Here is a 20,885-nt window from a genome sequence, read left to right as displayed (position 1 = left end):
CTCTTGGCCTCCAAAAATTTGAGGCCCTACTTCTAGGCACAACCAATAAAGGTGTACACTGATCAACCACTGAGATAGGTTTTGCAGAAATCTGAAGCATCAGGTCGACTACTCAGAAGGACCATAGAGTTTGGCCAGATCGAGATCACATACAAACCAAGAACAGCCATAAAGGGTCAAGCCCTTACAGACATCGTGGCTGAGTACACCAACTCAACTCTTGAGGTCTCTCAAGACTCAAAAAAACAACAAGAGCAAGAGAAGAAGCGAGAGCAAGAGCAGCAACAAAATCTCAAAGATCTAACATGGAAACTCCATGTTGATGGGAGCTGCACTGATCAACTATCAAGTATAGGTATTTCCCTTGCAACACCTAGGGAAAACAACTGCACGGAGCCCTGATAGCTAAGTACAAAGCCTTGATAACTGGTCTCTGGCTAGCGCATGAAGTACGGGCTAACCACCTGGACATATACAATGATTCTAAACTAGTTATGAATACAGTCCTGGATGAATACACAGCTCGAGGTGTGTCACCAAAGCCAAAGTTGAACAGCTTATGATATCATTGCATGAAGGCTTATGCGAAAATCATGCAAGGGGCAGGGCTTGTCCAAAATCATACTTTGACAGGGGTAGTTTTGGCCAGCAATGATCGAAGACTCGGTGGACTACGTCAGAAAATGTGACAAGTGTCAGAGATTTTCAAAGATACCAAGAGCTCCACCCAATGAGCTCACGATGATGCAGTCTCCTTGGCCCTTTGCAGTGTGGGGGACTCACCTAATTGGTTAACTCCCAAAGGGGAAAAGATGGATACAGTTTATTGTTGTCGCAGTAAACTACTTCACCAAAGGGACAGAAGCTAAACCCCTGGCAACAATCACCTCCAAGAAGGTCCTTGACTTTGTTTTCAAGAACATTCTATGCCACTTCAGTCTTCCCCAAAAGATTGTGTCAAACAACGACAAGCTGTTCGATAGTGACATATTCACTAATTTCTGCAACAGACATGGCATCATCAAAAGCTTCTCTGACGTGGCCCATCCATAAGAAAATGGATAGGTAGAGGCTATCAATAAAACCCTCAAAGACACCCTGAAGAAGTGCCTTGAGGAAGCAAAAGGCAACTGGCCTGAACTGCTCCCAGAGGTCCTATGGTCGCATAGGACAACTGAGAAGACGGCCACTGGGCAAACTACATTCACTCTAGCTTATGGCTATGAAGTGATGTTGCTTATAGAGCTAGTGCTACTGTCTCACAGAAGAACAACTTATGACCTAAAAATAAATAGCACCTTGCTGGCAAAGTCCCTTAACGAAGTAGAAGAAAGAAGAGAATAAGCCAACCTAAAGCTACAAGCCTACCAGCAAAAGGTAGCAAGGAACTTCAACAAACACATCAAGAGTAGAAAATTATTCATAGGATACATGGTGCTCTGAAGAGTGTTACTAAACACCAAAGACTCACTAGCATGAATGTTTGAACCTAACTAGGGAGGCCCTTATCAAGTTACAGAAATAACTAGTAAGGGAGCCTACAAGCTAGGAAGGTACAATAAGAACATGGAGCTCGTCCTCCTACCAAGATATTGGAATGGAGAGCACCTCCACAAATACTACCAATAACCAGTTTATAGAACTCCACTCTAGTGTAGCGATTTTGTCTACTCAACAATAGAGTACATACAACAAGCGCTAGCACCCACGACCCTTCTTAGGCGTGGTCTCCCACTGTTCTTCAACAGTGGCCTCTATTTCTGTAGGCGAGCAGGGGTAGCCACCTGATATCTAAAAGTTAAACTTGTGTAATATAGGCTTATAGACTCAATTTATGTAAGTTGCACAACAACAAAGACCAATTAATGAATAATTGCATATTTACATATTTTGTTCATTGTGTCTATGAACCACTTGCTCACAGATTAACTTTTCAAAGTTATTCTATTAGTTCCACATGCGTACTATGGTACCCTCTGTTACGAAAATTATAAACACTACGCAAGTATACGCAATCAAGTAGTAAAACTCACACAGGTGAGGTCGAACCACAGGGAATTGGATTAAATACCACTAAACTATACTTATAATTCTATTTGGAAAATCGAAAACAATTATGATTTAAGAGAATTAAAGTAATTCAGAAAACGTAAAACACAGTTAAAGTTTAAGCAAGATCAGATGATAGGGAGGAGAATCCTGTTGTTGTTTACCCAAATCGTTAATGCTTAATTACTATCCTATTCTTGAAGTGAATGACAGATTATAAAGTAACCTAGATTTTTTCAGATCTTCTAGATTCTAAATCACATGTTATCTAATTAATTCCTTAATTGAACTAACATGAAATCAGCATTAGGTAATAATCTACTCGTCACATAAGTCATGTAAATACTCTCGTTTCACATAGAACATTGATTATCCAAATTTTAGCATTCTCAATTCTCACTTTTCAGATTTCGAATTGAGATCATAAAGCATGCACAAGGTGATCAATCTTAAACATGAAATTAAATGCAAATTAAGATAATTTCACAAACAAGAATGAAGGAATGGTAATTAAACATTAACTAGGCAAAACATTAAACAATAATCATCATCCTCCCTAAATGGGAAATTTAGTTCAGAAACAAATCCATAACCATTCCTATAGCAATATTCAACATAAAGAAATTAAAGAGGAATAAAGAAAGAAACTGTTGGTGGATGAATTCTGGATCTTCACTTGAATCATTATGCTCTTCCTGCCGCTCTCTGCTGCGTTTTAGGGTTCCCAATTGCTTTTTCCTGACTTCCAATCGCAGTTTTCTATTTATAACTAATTTTTAGGGTTCGATGGACAAAAATGCCCCTGGCTGTACGGGATCTCGCCGCGGCCAGATAAATGCTGAAAACACCTGGTTCTGTAACGAGTATTTAGCCGCGGCCATACATACCCTCGCCGCGGCGACTGTAGCACCCAAAATCTCTCATTTATTTCGTGTTCTAGCCGCGGCCAAGCTGTGTCTAGCCGCGGCCAGATATGCCTAATTCTTCAAACATCGTGTTTTCCTTGGCTCAGCTCGTCTTTTACTGAATTTTTGCATCCGAGACCTCTATTATTCCAAAGAACCTGAAAACATAGAAAACAAGCGTAATTCCGTCCCAACACAGCGAAAAACGCACATAAAATAGATCCAAAATATAGGCTAAAAATAGCCTAACAAACTCCCCCAAACTGAATCTTTACTCGCCCCCGAGTAAAACTAAGACTCAAACTAAAAACAAACCCACCATAGATAACTAAACTTTCCGACGATTGAACTGCTACCACCACCTGCACAACTTCAAGTCATCAATAACCAGAATTTCAACTTGCCAACTCTAAGAACTAATTTGGATGTACAATTTAGAAGTAAGCAATTCATACAAACACAAAACATCGCAATCGCCGTCCATATCACAACCGTTCTAAACTTCCCGACATTCCACTAACACATGATCAATAAGTTTGAATGACATACCTCTCTCCACTAATGTTGACAGATTTCTCTTTGGAATCAATAGGTCTTTTTCGGTTATCACAACGTGGCTTAGGTACATGGGTAGGCGACAAGTCATTTAAGCTACATTATACCATAAGCACTATTAACCAAGCAAGCACCCACATTTATTTTCTTTCTTTTCTTCTTTTATATATCCCAAAGATAATAGTAAGAGATTGCATATTTTTCCTATGTGCGTACCTCATATTTTTCATATTTATTTTTCAAGAAGACATTATCACATATTTTCTTTTTTTTTTCTTCTTCTATTTTTCACTAGAGGCACAACACACAATACTTTCTTTTTTTTTCAATTTCTTACTAATACACTTTATTTCCCCACTTACAACAATTTATCCCCCCAAACTTGCTTACCGGCTCATGGCATAATAAGGTATATTTAGAGTGCAAAGAGTTTAGGATAATGAGTTTAGCTTAGGTAAGTGGTGAGAAATTTTTTTTTTTTAGAATAGGGTAAGGCTCAACTTTGGGTATACTATGGTAAAATGTTCGGGTAGGCTCAAAAGGCTCAATCGATCCAAAGAAAACTTGCCTAAATCATTTTCCAAACAAAAATCATCAAGGATTTTGCTTCAAGAAAGTATGTCAAACAAATTCTATTCCATGTACAGTCAATCATTCCACAAACCAAATAGAACAGAAGTGATATGCGTCAAAAATAAATATTTTATATCTACATGATCAACCTCCTAACACACATCCACCTTAATTCAAACAATTTCAAATCAAGCACACAGTTATGTTTTAATCCATTGCACAAGTGAATAACAATGGTTCAATCAATCGTCCAACTTAGCTATCAACACAGGACTCTAAAAAAAAAACTAATTAACGAAAACAAATAAACTGAAAAAAATTAAGTCTCTCCCCCCAAACTAAACATGCACATTGTCCCCAGTGTGTGAAAATAAACCAGGACGAGAGAAACTTACCTGAGCCCCTTAAAAGGGGTTTGGCGGCGGTGGCTGATCATAGGGGTTGAAGCGGGGTGGCATGGCAAAGTAATTAGGATCGTCCACACCGACATTCTTCCTCGTGACAAGTGTGTTCAATTGGGCCACCTGCTGCTCATCAAAAACACTCCGTTGGGCCATGTAATTCTGCATGTGCATGTTTTGCTGAATCAAATAATTCAGCTGATCGTGAGTGTACTGCATGGCTGGGTTAAGAGGCCCGGCAAGACGTGGTGGTTCAATGTCTTCATGCTCCTCTTGTTCTCTTGCAGGAGGATCTCCCTGAGCTGGCGGTTGACCATGAGGGTGAGGAGGTTTGAGTCGAATAAGAGTGGATAAGTTAATACTGCGTTGTGGCGCTACCTTGGTATCATAAGAGTACTGTGGTACTCCATGTTTCTCACACAGATCGGTGATAATGCCAGCAAGCCCAAGTCCACCACCACAAGACCCCTCAACCATTATATCAAATGTCACTCGAATGATGTCCCCCACATTCAAATTATAACCTTTCATAATTCCATACACCCACTTAAGCCTGTCCATCTGAGCATCCAAAAAATGTTTGTTCGGGAGCATCCTTGCACTAACAAACTATAGCCACGCATTGGCTACCTGGTTGAGTTCACACCAAAACAATTGATATGGTTCTCCATCATAGGTATGAAACCTAAGTCCCGGATACCGTAGAGTTTCAGCTATATCCACATAATCCAAACTTTTTGCCTGAATTTGTTGCTTCAAAGGTTGCTGTTCTACAGTGAAGGTTGGGAGCTCATAAAGAGCATGAATTTCAGCTGTGGAAGCAGGCACTTTAACCCCCCTAACTCTCAATTTGTCATCCTCTCTTTCTGACCAGTTGGCTAAGAATTCTAAAGCTAAGGTTTGGTTGCTACGCTCGGTGACATCCATGAACTTAGTCCACTGCCTATTTAAGATTTGATCTCTAATGGACACAAATACAGCAGGAATGTTTGCAGTTTGGTTAAGGTTAACAATATCAATCCCTCCATCTTCAATGAATGCCCTGTCTTTCAATTTCAAAAACCGCTCTTGAGCATCCATATTGGTAAACCTTACTCTATCTAGATTAGAGCGACCCCTAGGTGGGTTGGATGATGAGGCTCCCCCTTGTTCACTCACTCTTGATCTTTTAGGACCCATCTCACCTAAAATTTTCTAACTCTCAAGATTTTTTAAAAATTTTGACAGCACTTCCCCTTAAAAATCCACTTCCTGGGAATTAACCCTTTCACAAACAAACTCAATTCTACTCACAACAATAATTTTGAACAATGTATGGAGAAAAAATCTCAAAAATCCAACAAAAAGTCCAAAATTCTCTAACAATCCACAAATAATCCAATAAAACTTGTATAGAGAGATTCAAAATTGTTACCTCAATGAGAATCCATCTTTATTCAACCTCCATTGATGAAAGTCTTGAAGTTTTGTGAGGAAGAAGAAGATGAATAGTGATTTTTGAAATTTGGGTGAGGTTTTAGGGATTTAGGGTTGGATTTTTAGAGGAAAAGAGTGTTTGATGAGAGAAATAATGGTTTATGATGATTTGGGATGAAAATTTATGGTTAGATTTGATGGAAAGGGGTTTTGAATGGGATTTGAAGAAGAAAAATGGTGTAGAAGAGGGGTGTTCGGCGTGGAGATGGTTAGGGTTGAGAAAGGATTGAAGTTTGAAATGTGATGGAATTTTGGGTTTTAAATCCCGTGTGCCCCATCTCGCCGCGGCTAGAAATGGGCTCGCCGCGGCCAAACAGGCCCAGAAAATTGGCCATTCTGTAAGACCCTTTTGGCCGCGGCCATATATGCCCTCGTCGCGGCCAGATAACCATGAAAAATTGGCCATTTTGTAAGACCCTTTTGGCCGCGGCGGCCTACATCTAGCCGCGGCCACTGGGTCGTACTTCAAATTTTTTTTTTTTTTTCAATACTAAATTAACAAGAAACTAAAGATTGTTTTACCAGTTTCTTAAAGAAAACTAGCCAGAACAGAAAAAGAAAATAACACTAAAACAAAATAAAAGAGTTCAACTAAATCACAAAGAACACTTGGGTTGCCTCCCAATTAGCGCTGCCTTTATCGTCGCACAGCTGGACGTTGATTGAGTCTTCATAGTGGCGCCAGAATCATGGCGGACTTGGCTTGATCAAATTGAGCTCCCAAGTAGAGCTTTAACCGCTGCCCGTTAACTTTGAAAGTATTAGGGCTTTCACCTTTCAGTTCCACCGCTCCATAAGGAAACACCTTGACCACTGTAAATGGCCCTGACCACCGTGACTTCAATTTACCAGGAAACAACTTCAGCCTTGAGTTGAACAGTAGAACTTGTTGCCCAGGTTGAAACTCCTTCCTGACTAAGTTTCGGTCATGCCACCTTTTAGTTCTTTCCTTGTAAATCTTAGCGTTCTCATAAGCTTCGTTCCGAAATTCCTCCAACTCATCCAACTGTAGTAATCTTTTCTGTCCAGTAGCCTTTAAATCCATGTTCAAAGTCTTCATTGCCCAGTACGCCTTGTGTTCTAACTCCACCGGTAGATGACAAGCCTTTCCAAACACCAACCGATATGGCGACATCCCGATTGGCATTTTGAACGCTGTTCTATAGGCCCACAATGCGTCATCTAACTTTCTTGACCAATCTTTCCTTGATCTCTGCACCGTTTTCTCAAGAATCATCTTTATTTCCCGGTTAGAAATCTCAGCTTGGCCATTACTTTGCGGATGATAGGGTAGAGTTGTTCTATGACGAACACCATAACTCAAAAGGAGTGCTTCGAACTGTTTGTTACAGAAGTGACTCCCTTCATCGCTTATGATTGCTCGGGGAGTACCAAACCGCGTGAATATGTTCTTTTGAAGGAACCGAAGAACCGTTTTTCCATCATTGGCTGGTGTTGCTGCAGCTTCCACCCATTTTGATACATAATCCACAGCTAATAGGATGTATAGATTGCTAAAAGATGAAGGAAAAGGACCCATGAAGTCTATCCCCCATACATCAAACAATTCTACTTCCAAGATTCCCGTCAAAGGCATTTCGTTTCTCCTTGAGATGTTTCCTGTACGCTGACAACGATCACATGCCTTCACAAAAGTACTAGCGTCTTTGAAAAGTGTTGGCCAAAAGAATCCGCTTTGCAACACCTTGGCAGCTGTTCTAGTTCCACTGAAGTGTCCCCCACACGGTAGAGCATGACAGTGATTGAGAATAGAGTACATCTCCTCTTCAGGCACACATCTTCTTATTATCTGATCCGCACAGTGCTTGTAGAGGATTGGCTCTTCCCAGTTGTAACGTTTCACCTCAGAAAAGAATTTCTTTAGTTGTTGTCGAGAGAACTCAGGAGGAGTGATATTAGCAGCCAAGAAGTTAACATAGTCAGCATACCATGGTACCATTAGACTTTCCCTCACACTAAAGAGTTGTTCATCAGGAAATTGCTCATTTATTTGTACCTCTTTCGTATTCTGACTTTCTTCCAGCTCTAGTCTTGACAAGTGATCTGCTACCAGATTCTCAGTACCCTTCTTATCTTTTATCTCTAAGTCAAATTCTTGAAGTAAAAGTACCCATCGAATCAGTCTCGGTTTTGCATCCTTCTTGGTCATAAGGTACTTGATCGCTGAATGATCTGTGTAGACAATAACCTTATTCCCAATCAGGTAGGGTCGGAACTTATCACAAGCAAACACAATTGCCAGCATCTCTTTCTCCGTTGTGGCATAATTCAGTTGAGCATCATTCAGGGTTCTACTAGCATAGTAGATTGTGTGAAACACCCTGTCAACCCTTTGACCCAAGACCGCTCCAATTGCGTAGTCACTTGCATCACACATCAATTCAAAAGGTAACTCCCAATTTGGTGAAGTAACTATGGGTGCTGAAATCAGTTTCTCTTTAAGAACCTTGAACGCTTTTTGACAGTCATCTCCAAACTCGAAGGGTACACCATTCACAAGTAAGCTGGACAATGGCTTAGAGATCTTTGAGAAGTCTTTTATGAATCGTCGATAGAAACCAGCATGTCCTAGAAAACTCCTCACTCCTTTTACAGAAACTGGAGGTGGTAAATTTTCTATTGTTGAAACCTTAGCCTTATCCACCTCAATTCCTGCTTTCGAAATTTTGTGCCCAAGAACAATTCCTTCTGTCACCATAAAGTGGCATTTCTCCCAGTTTAACACCAAGTTAGACTTCTCGCACCTGGTTAGCACCTTTTCTAAATTTTCTAAACAATGATCAAAGGAGGAACCAAAGACCAAGAAATCATCCATACAAATTTCAATGCAGGATTCAATCAAATCTGAAAAGATAGCCATCATACACCGTTGAAAAGTAGCAGGGGCGTTACACAAACTGAATGGCATTCTTCTGAAAGCAAAGGTATCGTAAGGACATGTGAAAGTCGTCTTCTCCTGATCTTCAGGTGCTATAGCTATCTGGTGGTATCCAGAGTAGCCATCAAGAAAGCAGTAATATTCTTGCCCCGCCAATCTGTCTAGCATTTGATCAATGAAGGGCAAAGGAAAGTGATCTTTTCGTGTCGCTTTGTTGAGTTTCCTGTAGTCGATGCAAATCCTCCAACCGGTGACTGTTCTTGTAGGAATCAACTCATTCTTTTCATTCTTAATCACAGTCATTCCCCCTTTCTTTGGAACCACTTGCACCGGGCTAACCCACTTACTATCTGAAATGGGATAAGCAACTCCAGCATCTAACCACTTGACTACTTCCTTTCTAACAACTTCCTTCATGGGTGGATTGAGTCTTCGTTGAGCATCGATTGTCGGTTTGGCATTGTCTTCCATTAGAATTCAGTGCATCACTGTTGAAGGACTGATTCCTTTGACGTCACCCAGTGTCCAAGCGATGGCCTTGTTGTGAGCTCGGAGTACCCTCAGTAGTCTATCAATTTCCACATCAAAAAGAGAAGCTGACACAATAACTGGCAGCTTTTTATCTTTACCCAAAAACTCATACCTCAAGTGACTAGGAAGCACCTTCAATTCAAGTACTCATGCCTCAACCTGAGCTGTTAACTTTGTGATGGCATCAACCTCTAACACACCACCTACCTTCTTAGATTGACTCCTTTCAGTTGGCCACTGCTGATTGTTTAGAGTCATCTCCTCCAATAGATCATAAGCCTCATTAGCACTCTTTCTCATAAAGGCTCCGCCAGCTGCTGCATCTATTAGAGTTCTAGTGTTACCAACCAACCCGTTGTAGAAGTTGTGGACAAGCATCCACTTCTCTATACCGTGATGAGGACACTTTCTGATCAAATCTTTAAACCTCTCCCAAGCCTCATGGAGAGATTCATTATCTTGTTGGCAGAAGTTGTTGATTTCTCCTCTCAGCTTTGCAGACTTGGCTGGAGGAAAGAACTTTGACAAGAATTTTGTTGCCAAATCATTCCAGGTGGCGAGGAGTTTAACCAACTCTTGGCTCGTTCTCTGAGCGAGAATGGGAACAGTCTCAGTCGAATGGCATCATCGCTAACTCCATTAACTTTAAAAGTTTCACAAAGTTCCATGAAGTTAGAGAGATGCAGATTAGGATCTTCAGAAGGGAGGCCACCAAACTGAATTGAAGACTGCACCATTTGAAGTATGGCAGGTTTGATCTCAAAGTTGTTTGCATCCACTACCGGTGGCCTGATACATGACTGCACTCCCGTCAGAGTAGGCAGAATGTAATCTCTCAAGCTACGGCCATTAGCTTGATCTTCCACGGCGCCACCATTATTACTGTTATTACCTCCATTGTTTGCAGCGTTAGCATTCGCATTAGCAGCCATGATTTCTGAAGTTTCAGCAGTTGCTGAAACTCCTTCTTGCCTCTTGTTCTTTCGGTTTCTCCTGCAAGTTTTCTCGATTTCAGGATCAACTGGTAATATGACAGCTTGTCCTTGACGGCGCATACACTAGGATTCCTGAAATGGATCACGCAAATATTGCAAGAAAAAGGTTAGACAATCAGCAAGGGAAAATATGCCAAAGTTGAAGTTAGTATAATTTTGTGTAATATTAATCTTTAAACAATTCCCCGACAACGGCGCCAAAAACTTGTTGCGATATTTTGCACACGCAAGTGTACGTACCGTTTCAAGTAGTAGACTCACCAGGAGTAAGGTCGATCCCACAGGGAGTGTAGTTAAGTACGTTAAAATTAAACTTTTACTTCTATTTGGTTAAATAAAAATAAAGAAAGAATTAAGAATAAGAAACTAGTAAGAAACAATTATTCAAGAAAATTGAAAGTTAATAAAAACTAGGGCTTCGATTTCAATTGTTTCTATTGAATATGGCCTAATATGATTATTTTCCTAATATTAATTTCTATGCAATAGCAGATTTACTAAGGTAATTTATAGTCTTCTCGGATATATAAATCTCAATTACATGCAAACTTTCTACTCTCGTGATAAATTTAACATGCAATAGGCATTAAACACAGAAACCCTATAAGCTATCTAAACCATATAGGTACTCTCGTCCTATATCGAAATTCAGTTCTATTCTACAATAGCATATTTGACACTCACTTCTCAGATCTCGCATCAAAATCATAAACAGATAATTGGTGATCAGGCAATTAAAAGTAATTAAGCACAAATAAAATAGAATACATAGACATTAGGGGGAAAATAAATCATATTAAAACCATAAACAATGTCAAACAATATCCATCTAACCCTAATAAAGTATTTAGTTACTCATGTTCATTGTAGCACAATTACACATATTAACTTTAAGAAAAGAGATGAAAATAGAGAAGAGAAAAAGAGAAGAATGCTGAAAACCCTCTGAAGAATGCTTCCAATATTGCAGTTGATCTCTCCACTCTGTATCTGAATTCTCTCTTTTTTTCTCTCTGAAATTGCTTGCTGAAATCAACTCCCTTCTTCCCTTTGTATAGGCATTGAAGGCCTAAAAAGATGGAAAAAAAGCACATGTTTAAATTCAAATTCGAATTTAAATTTTTGGGAAACCTCAAATGAGATATTTTTTCTGCTGCGTTGACTGATAGTATTTTGGTCATAACTCTCTCGATATTGCTTGGAATTGGACGATTCAAGATGTTCCGGAAAGATAAAAGAGAGATCTAGAACTTTCATGTTTTAACTTTTTCTAAAATCTAACTAGAACATCATCGAATTTAGGCTTGAAGTTTCGACTTTATTTCTTTGCACAATTTTCTCTATTTTAAATATCATGATATTTTTATCTTTTTCCCATCTTTTTCTCTGATATTTTTCTAATCTTTTTCTATTTTAAATCTGCACAAATAAAAGATAACAAGCGTAAAAATGTTCCAAACACGATTAAAACTCAATAAAAAATATACTAAACTTAATCTAAAATTAATACTAAAAATAACCTAACAAATTCTCCCAAACTAAGCTTTTACTCGTCCTCGAGTAAGACACTAAATAAACATTAAACAAGTCAATCTTCAAAACATGGGTAATTTTCAAGTAGCTTCAATAACATGATTATGAAAAAAAAATCACTTATGCATATAATCTAGAATTTCAGTTCAATTACACCCTTGACAGATTTCAATTTATTTTCACTTAGCTCATAAAACCATATAATGCAATTTTAACTAATAATTAAACCACCTTATGCATGCCTATTACAATCATCAATCCACTAACCCAGAATTCTATCTACTTGCAATACTTACTATTCTCCACTAATATAAATTAATGCACAACTAAGAATCAGAAGGTCTTTTGTAATGTTAGGCTTACATAAGGGTAGATTAGATGGTCATTTAGGCTTGTCTATACCATAAGCTTCTCCAATCATGTCACCCAAAATATATTTCACACAATCCCAATACCCATTTTTCTAATTGCATGAGAGATATTTTTATTTTTTTTCAACAAGATTGCAACAATTTTATGTTTCTCTTTTTTTTTTTCTAGATTTGACACTGGTTGTTAGATTTTTTTTTCAAGTTGTTTCCAATTTTTTTTTTTTTTTATATTCTCTCAATTTTCATACCTTTTCCACACACATACAACAAACTTCCCATCCAAATTCCCCCAAACTTAAGATATACTTATGGTATAATTAGGGTTAAATTTTTTTAATATTCATGGGTTTATCTTTTCAGGCTCAATATGTGTAGAACAAAGAATAGGTTAAGGCTTAAAAAAGGGTAACTAGGATAAAATTACAGGGATGGCTTGAAAGGCACAATCGATCCAAAAAATGCCTAATCACTTTCCTAGTCATGCATATTTTATTATTTCGCCTCAAATAGCAAGCAAGCAAGTTCTAGAATTTATTTGAAACAACTTTCCACATTTCACAATTAGCATACATAAATCAATTCAATTACTAGAAAATTACTTAATATGATTCCAAGTTCTTTCATGTATAAAATTAAAATTAGTCAAGAGTATAACATCACCAAGCACACGGATTTTTCAAAAAAAATAAATAAACTTTTCAAATCATGCTATCTACCTACTTTCAGATTGACTCATATTAAGAAAATTGACTCAAAACAATAAAAACTAAAAATTAAAAATTAAAAGACATAAAACTTAAAAACAAAGAAACTAAAATTAAAAATTTAAGTCACCCCCCAAACTAAAGTGACACATTGTCCCCAATGTGACATTAAAGAAAACGGAAAGGAAACTTACCTGAGTGCGACATCAACAAGCGGTTGACGCCTGTAATAAGCGTCATGCAAGACAACTTGAAAATTGTTGTTGTACTTGCCTTCAAGCTTGGCAAGCGATGAGTTTGAATCAAAGTTAGTACCAACAACATAAGACTTTGGATGATGAGCTTGGGGAGAAGCCTTTTGTAGCTTGTAGAGGATATAATATGGTGTTGATGAAATATATGGATCCATTAGTGGTTTATTAGTCAATATCATTGATGAAGTCGAATCAATGATGTGATGTGCATCCTCATCCTCCAATGTCATAGTATCCACACTTTCATCTAACAACCCTTCTTCTTGTTGCTCACTCTCCATGTGGCTATTTATACCGTCACTTGTGATTTCATATTCAATGAGTTTCTCTTCACAAGGATCTTGATCTTCAATTGTAGGCTCATTATCTTCCTTGTATTCAACTAATGACCCTACTTCATTGTAGCAATAACTCTCATAACTTTCATCATTGGAACTATTACATTCTGAATCATGAGCCATTGAATTATCACATAAGGATCTCACCATGTCAGTTAAGCGATTAATCTCTCCTGGATGTGATTGCATAAGTGCTAGTAGTTGTTCCTCTTTTTTAGATTGTTGAGATGAATCTGGGCAATAAGGTGGGTATTGGTGACTCCAACCCTGAAGTGATGGATTCCAATGCCAGTCGTAATCAAAATCTGCCATATTATTTAATAGATCTATTACGTCATAACCTCTCATTAATAGAGGTGCTCCAGTTGTCTCTGCTCCATAATCAACCCAGCTTCTTGTTTCATCATTAAGTCCGTTATAAAAGAGCCACGTAAAACATCCACTTGAGAAAGTGGGATAACATCTCTCTCCATACTCTTTAAATCTCCTCCAAGCAGAATAGAATGGTTCATTGTGTTGTTGGGCAAAATCCTCAAGGTATAGCATCTGGCTTTACCTTGCAGGTCAAACTCATCAATAAAACATTAGTAAAATTAAAAAAAAAAACTAAATTAGTACTGAAAAGATAAATTAGTACTGAAAAGATAAAAATTTGAAATAACAAAATTAATACTAAAACTAAAAAGAAAAACTAAATTAGAACAAAATTTAATTTTTAATAATATTAACTAACACTCCCCGACAACGGCGCCAAAAACTTGTTACGAAAATTATAAACACTACGCAAGTATACGCAATCAAGTAGTAAAACTCACACAGGTGAGGTCGAACCACGGGGAATTGGATTAAATACCACTAAACTATACTTATAATTCTATTTGGCAAATCGAAAACAATTATGATTTAAGAGAATTAAAGTAATTCAGAAAACAAAACACAGTTAAAGTTTAAGCAAGATGAGATGATAGGGAGGAGAATCCTGTTGTTGTTTACCCAAATCGTTAATGCTTAATTACTATCCTATTCTTGAAGTGAATGACAGATTATAAAGTAACCTAGCTCTTTTCAGATCTTCTAGATTCTAAATCACATGTTATCCAATTAATTCCTTAATTGAACTAACATGAAATCAGCATTAGGTAATAATCTACTCGTCACATAAGTCATGTAAATACTCTCGTTTCACATAGAACATCGATTATCAAAATTTTAGCATTCTCAATTCTCACTTTTCAGATTTCGAATTGAGATCATAAAGCATGCACAAGGTGATCAATCTTAAACATGAAATTAAACGTAAATTAAGATAATTTCACAAACAAGAATGAAGGAATGGTAATTAAACATTAACTAGGCAAAACATTAAACAACAATCATCATCCTCCCTAAATGGGAAATTTAGTTCAGAAACAAATCCATAACCATTCCTATAGCAATATTCAACATAAAGGAATTAAACGAATAAAGAAAGAAACTGTTGGTGGATGAATTCTGGATCTTCACTTGAATCACTATGCTCTTCCTGCCGCTCTCTGCTGCGTTTTAGGGTTCCCAATTGCTTTTTCCTGACTTCCAATTGCAGTTTTCTATTTATAACTAATTTTTAGGGTTCGATGGACAAAAATGCCCCTAGCCGTACGGGATCTCGCCGTGGCTAGAAATGGGCTCGTCGCGGCCAGATAAATGCTGAAAACACCTGGTTCTGTAACGAGTATTTAGCCGCGGCCATACATACCCTCGCCGCGGCGACTGTAGCACCCAAAATCTCTCATTTATTTTGTGTTCTAGCCGCTGCCAAGCTGTGTCTAGGCGCGGCCAGATATGCCTAATTCTTCAAACATCGTGTTTTCCTTGGCTCAGCTCGTCTTTTACTGAATTTTTGCATCCGAGACCTCTATTATTCCAAAGAACCTGAAAACATAGAAAACAAGCGTAATTACGTCCCAACACAGCAAAAAACGCACATAAAATAGATCCAAAATATAGGCTAAATATAGCCTAACACCCTCGCAAGGCAATACCCAAGCAAAGTCTCTGAAACTTGGTGAATAGCAAGTGACCAAGAGCCTGGTATGCATGGTCACTTGGGGAACACCCGTACTGTACAATGCATCGAACTAGCACAAAGAACTTATGCAGAGAAATTTTAACACTTAGTATAAGCTACTAAACCTGCCTCTAAGTCATGCAAGCATTCTTCGGCTTGGCAAAGTAAATCTGGACCCTTACTTGTCAAGGCCCTAAGAAGATAGCTAGGATGAAAGACCGCCTAGTTGGTCACACAATCCATGATAAAAAAAAGTTACAAGATCAAATAGTAGTAGTGTTCAAAAAAAGAGGGCTCATGGCCAAAGATACGAACATGAAGATTCTGGGACTGAAAATAAAGTAATGCTCTAAAAAGGCTTCTGGCCAGATAGATGTGAAAATAGTGTTCTAAAAAGGCTCTTGGCCACATAGGATCGACATTTTCAAAATGGCCATAGGCCATATGGAACGTAAAGTGAGTAATGTTCCTAAGCCAAGATGCCACAAGACCTAAAAAAGCCACAAGCTACGCAGAACATGAAATCTAAACTCTATACAATGCAAACATAATGCTGAGTACTAATAAAAATTAAATCTACATGTGTGCATGGGCAACAAGAACTGAATTTGGAGCCGCCAAGTTGAGATGTGTAGAGTCCAGGCTGGCCCCATCACCAGTATGCTGGTTGGCTTGGTAGGCAACATCCTAGTCGGCCACCTCCTCCACTAGTGGGTCAACCAACACCTCTTCACGGGTACCTAATGATGACTCCTCTCGATAAGCAGCGGTCTGGTTCGTCTCCATCCGGTTCTCAAGCAATGCCCTCCCACGGGCTAGTGTTTTCTCTACGAAGGTCGAAATGCCCATGTATGACAACTCAGCTTCGGGGTTGTGCAGGCAGAACTCGTAAATAAGTTTAGAGGACAAATCAAATTAATACTCCTTAATGGCCTATTGGCCATCAAGAGCCTCTTGTAACTTCTTTTTGTGCTTCTCAAGATCTGTCTACAACTCGGAGATGAGAGCAGCTTGGTTGATATTCTTGTTGTTCTTGGCATACAGCATAGTCTCCTTTCCTGATATCATTCTTAACTTCTCTGCTAGAAAGGCCTCCAGCTCGACATTAGCTTTATCCTTTACGGTAAAAGATGCCTCTAACACCTTCACACGCTCTTGGAAAGTGTTTGAAGACCCTCTAGAGCTGTCACAGCTGAACTCAGCTTAACCAAGGCCTGAAAACAAAGCAAAATAATGTCAGTATCAAACAGTTAATTTTGGCCGCCTAGTCCTTTCCTAAGACAACCATGGCCGGCCAGAACCCTGCATGGATGCCCAAGGCCGGCCAGCCACATTCAAACTACACCATGGCCAGCTAGCTTATACAATGCCAAAAAGATGAACAAAGTTGGAAGCATAACTCACCAAAGAAAGGTCTTGAAGACTGACAGAGTACAACCTGTCAGGCCCACCATCACCCAACTCCTGTAATGCAACATCCAAGAAAGGGATTGCTCTCTCTATACGTCGAGTGGCTGACTCAGCAGCCTTCTTACCAGTAGCTGAGCTCGCCCCTCTATCGGGCCTCCTCGTACCTTGGTCGGCAGGCTGAATTATAGGTTTCCCAGTAGGTGCATGGCCATGTGGAGGGGGAGGCAGTGATGGTCCCCTAGCATCTCCACCATGAGAGGTCCTGGCCACCTTGACCCTTACTCGATTAAAATAAATATATATATATTAAAATAAGTATCAAATGAAAATACAACCTTTTAAAATAATAAGCTTTAGTTATAAGGATATTCGATCTCCATTGTTGGTCTTACATGGTTAATATTTCAATGGGACCTTAAAACGCTAGACTTTGTCCCCCATATGGATGGTCTTACATTAAACATTTAACACCGTAAAGATCTCAAAAGGTAAGTATTTTTTATGGTGACTGCTTATAAAGTATGTAATAATTGTGGAAGCTCATAAAATAAGAATAACCTTGACTCTCGCCAACTGAGACAACATTGGATTCTTATTTTGATCGAATAAAAAGTTGCTAGAATGGTGTCCATTTTAGATGAGCTGACTACTCTATTCAATGAATGACATCTTTGACTCTCGCCTACCGGGACACTGTATCAGTTTGTTGGAAACCTTAGAAATTATTTAAGATATGATTGTTTTGTATTTACACATGTCTTTCTTACTTGCTAAATGCTTAATAATTTCTGGATTGTGTATGAATTTATATTGAACCTTCACGTTTTTTTTTTCTGTTATTAATTATTGTAGTATAAATTTTGAGTTTTCATTATTGGTCTAACTTAACTTGTTGTTTTAACGAGATAAATCCCAAGGTATTATCATCCGTTAGACAAACAAAATAGTGTTAGATCTAGACAGATAAGTATTTGTAAATGTAATATCTAGTTGTACATCCAAAGATGACAACTTAGACTAGTGTTTACAATATGAAACAGTGAAGAAATTTATAAAATAAGAATAATTTTGACTCTCGCCTACTTGGACAACGTTGGATTCTTATTTTAATCAAAATTATCCTTATTTTCCTTTTAGCTTTTTCATCAAGAAATTGCTTAGATAGTATATCATTGCACAGAAAGTTTATAAATCATCTGCTAATGATGTCACTCTATTTTTTCTATGAAATTGAATGGCTCAAATGACTATATTCCAGAAATTCTATCCCAAAATTATATAAATCATCGATCTTAAAAATCTCTTACTTGTATATGCTTACTAAAGCCAATCTACACCTAGAGTTAGATTTGTAGTGGTGATCTAAGAAAGAAAAACTACTCGAGAAATATTTGGTATAAATTTAAGTCCTTGACTTTAAATTTCAGATTCCAAATATAAATTTTAAATTATAGTTTCCAAAATACATTGGACAATACAGTATAACTTTCATAAGTTGTTAATATCTATTTTCTGTCAATGGATCCAAACTATATGTTAATGTATGGAATATGAGTTTTGTATTCTGTGACCAGAATCCACTTGGACTATTCTAAGAACTCTTTTTTGTAACTAGACCTAAATCATCAAAAGACCACAACTACAGTAATATATCTATGGCATTTATATCTTGTTCATAGTTTTTTTGACAATATCATTCTCTGCAAAGAGAAAACATTCCAATCTCCACTTGAAAGTAAGATCATCTATATTCAACATATGGATGTACATTCAATGGTGGATATGAGTTATTGTTAAATTCTTAAGATGATTACTCTAGATTTTACCTCATGCAATGAAATTTGAAATGTTTGAGAAATTTCTAGAAATGGTGAAAAACCATTAAGATAAGTGGTTAAAGATCTTGCGAACTAATAGGGGTGGAAAAATATTTGGTTATGTTATGCAGTTCAAAGATCATTAAGTTGAACTTTGAATTGTATTCAAACTTACCTCCCAGAAATTTGGATTGCATATTGATGAAAGTGAAAGGTCTATGCTTAGTTACTAGAAGTTGTCTAAGTCCTTCTAGGGGGAATACCCTAGTGATAGGAATACTTCATAATGATGGAATGGTTGTATACTTAGTGTACACCATTACTAGATTCATGGATGACCTCATCGTGAACTTAAGAAAAGCTAGAACTGTTAACTAAGGTTTTCATGTTTGATAGCAATTCTAAGTGATTAGGGGTGGACCATCCTATGGTCATCAAGATAAGAAGTGTTTGTTTCAACAAATACTACTTTTCTAAGAATATGACTAAATTTGAAAACAAAGTAACAAAGTAGAGGAGACATTACCGATTTCAAAGTGTTCTATCATCTTATTCTATATAAGATGGTCCTACTGCCTCTATTGTCTTGACACAATTGATGAGGACAATACCATTAATGTTCTTAGACAAATAGTCACAGTCCCTTGTCGTAGTGGGAGGGTTTCCAGGAACTCACCCTGTTATGACTTGGAAGACACTTGTGATAAAAATCCATTATTAGTTTAAACAAGTAATGGATAGTCAGAATAAGGAACTAAGAAGCAAAGCCAAGAGAACTGTGGTTAAAACCATTCATATGGAGTAACCAAAGGTTTTCTATAACAAGGACAAGAAGGAAAATTTCGATAATAAGTCTATTCAATGGACTTATCAAAACTTACGGATCCTAGTATTATAGGTTTGAGATTATCTAAACTTATCGCTTGTGGTGTGCCTGGTTTACTCAAGTGCAAGCAACTTACTTTAGTAAAATGATGGAGCATTTATAATCGCTAACTCTATAGAAAGTCTTTTGACTCCTATATATAGATTTTATTTATCTAAGGAACATTTTCAATTATTCTAGAAAAGATAAAAGTCATTAAAAAGAATTCCTAATGATCAACAATGAGAGGTCTCATGTATGCTATTGTATGCATTGGACCAGACATCTGTTGTTGAGTGAGAGCTTTGAGTAGGTATCAGTTTAATCTAGAAAAGAAACATTAAAAGATAATCAAGTAAATCTTAAGATCAAAAGAGGAATTATATGTTAGTTGATAAGGATGATATTTTAATACTCTTAGACTACACCAAATCAGTTTTCTAGACTTGCGTTAATGCTAGAAAGTCTATTGATGAGATGGTGATTACTTTGGGGTGGAGCAGTGATTTTAGAGAAGTATAAAAACCTATCTGAAGTCTCTAATCTACCAATGAGAATGAATGTTAAAGTTACAGGAGGGATACTTATTCAGCCTATGGAAAGTTCTATCGAGTTTTCAGCGTTGTACCAATAATGATATAACTATTAGTGTTGCTTCTTGACCAACACAGAAATAGTTGCCAAGAAGTAAAGAATCCAGTAACCCAAGAGGAGTAGACATATAGAGAGGAATTTCACAATATCAAGTTTTTGTGATTAAGGATATGTAATGGTGGAGAAAGGTTGTATTGAATACAACCTGTCAAATCTTATTACAGAGATAATACTACATGCTACACTTGATTTGGACATCAAGGTGTTGAGATTATTTGAAATGCACTTTTAGTTTTATATTAGTGTAAGTGGGAGTTTGTGGGTTTTGTGCCCTAAATAAAACCCATTTTAATATAATCAGATTTACTAATTAATAAAAGATCAGAAATTAATTTATATTGCATGGTTCACATGATTTATTTCATGATTATATACTTAATGTATAAATTCTATTAAGTCCAGAACATATATTTATTCATGATTATAGTGTTATCAGCATAGTGAAATATAATCATAATTATATGTTCAAAAGTTTAAGTCCCATAATTTGCTAGTACACTAGATTTAG

The 20,885-nt window shown here is 37.4% G+C and overlaps 1 protein-coding gene and 1 non-coding gene across 2 annotated transcripts; one reads left to right on the top strand and one right to left on the bottom strand.

The window, feature by feature from the left end:
• Nucleotides 1-6,629: 6,629 nt before the first annotated feature.
• Nucleotides 6,630-7,094, bottom strand: LOC133036168 (uncharacterized). Its single transcript, XM_061112668.1, has one exon. The coding sequence runs from the start codon at nucleotides 7,092-7,094 to the stop codon at nucleotides 6,630-6,632; it is 465 nt and encodes a 154-aa protein (XP_060968651.1).
• A 2,683-nt stretch (nucleotides 7,095-9,777) lies between these two features.
• Nucleotides 9,778-9,884, top strand: LOC133036364 (small nucleolar RNA R71). The gene has a single exon (XR_009687021.1). It is a non-coding gene; the product is annotated as a small nucleolar RNA R71 (small nucleolar RNA).
• The last annotated feature ends 11,001 nt before the right edge of the window (nucleotides 9,885-20,885 follow it).

The sequence above is a fragment of the Cannabis sativa genome, chromosome 3, assembly GCF_029168945.1.
Source record: "Cannabis sativa cultivar Pink pepper isolate KNU-18-1 chromosome 3, ASM2916894v1, whole genome shotgun sequence".
Taxonomy (NCBI): domain Eukaryota; kingdom Viridiplantae; phylum Streptophyta; class Magnoliopsida; order Rosales; family Cannabaceae; genus Cannabis; species Cannabis sativa.
Note: the sequence above shows the minus strand (reverse complement) of the source record. Positions and strands in the feature narration are given on the sequence as shown.

Coding starts and splice junctions, on each gene's coding strand:
- LOC133036168 (XM_061112668.1), bottom strand. CDS start 7,094: ATGTCGCCATATCGGTTGGTGTTTGGAAAGGCTTGTCATCTACCGGTG.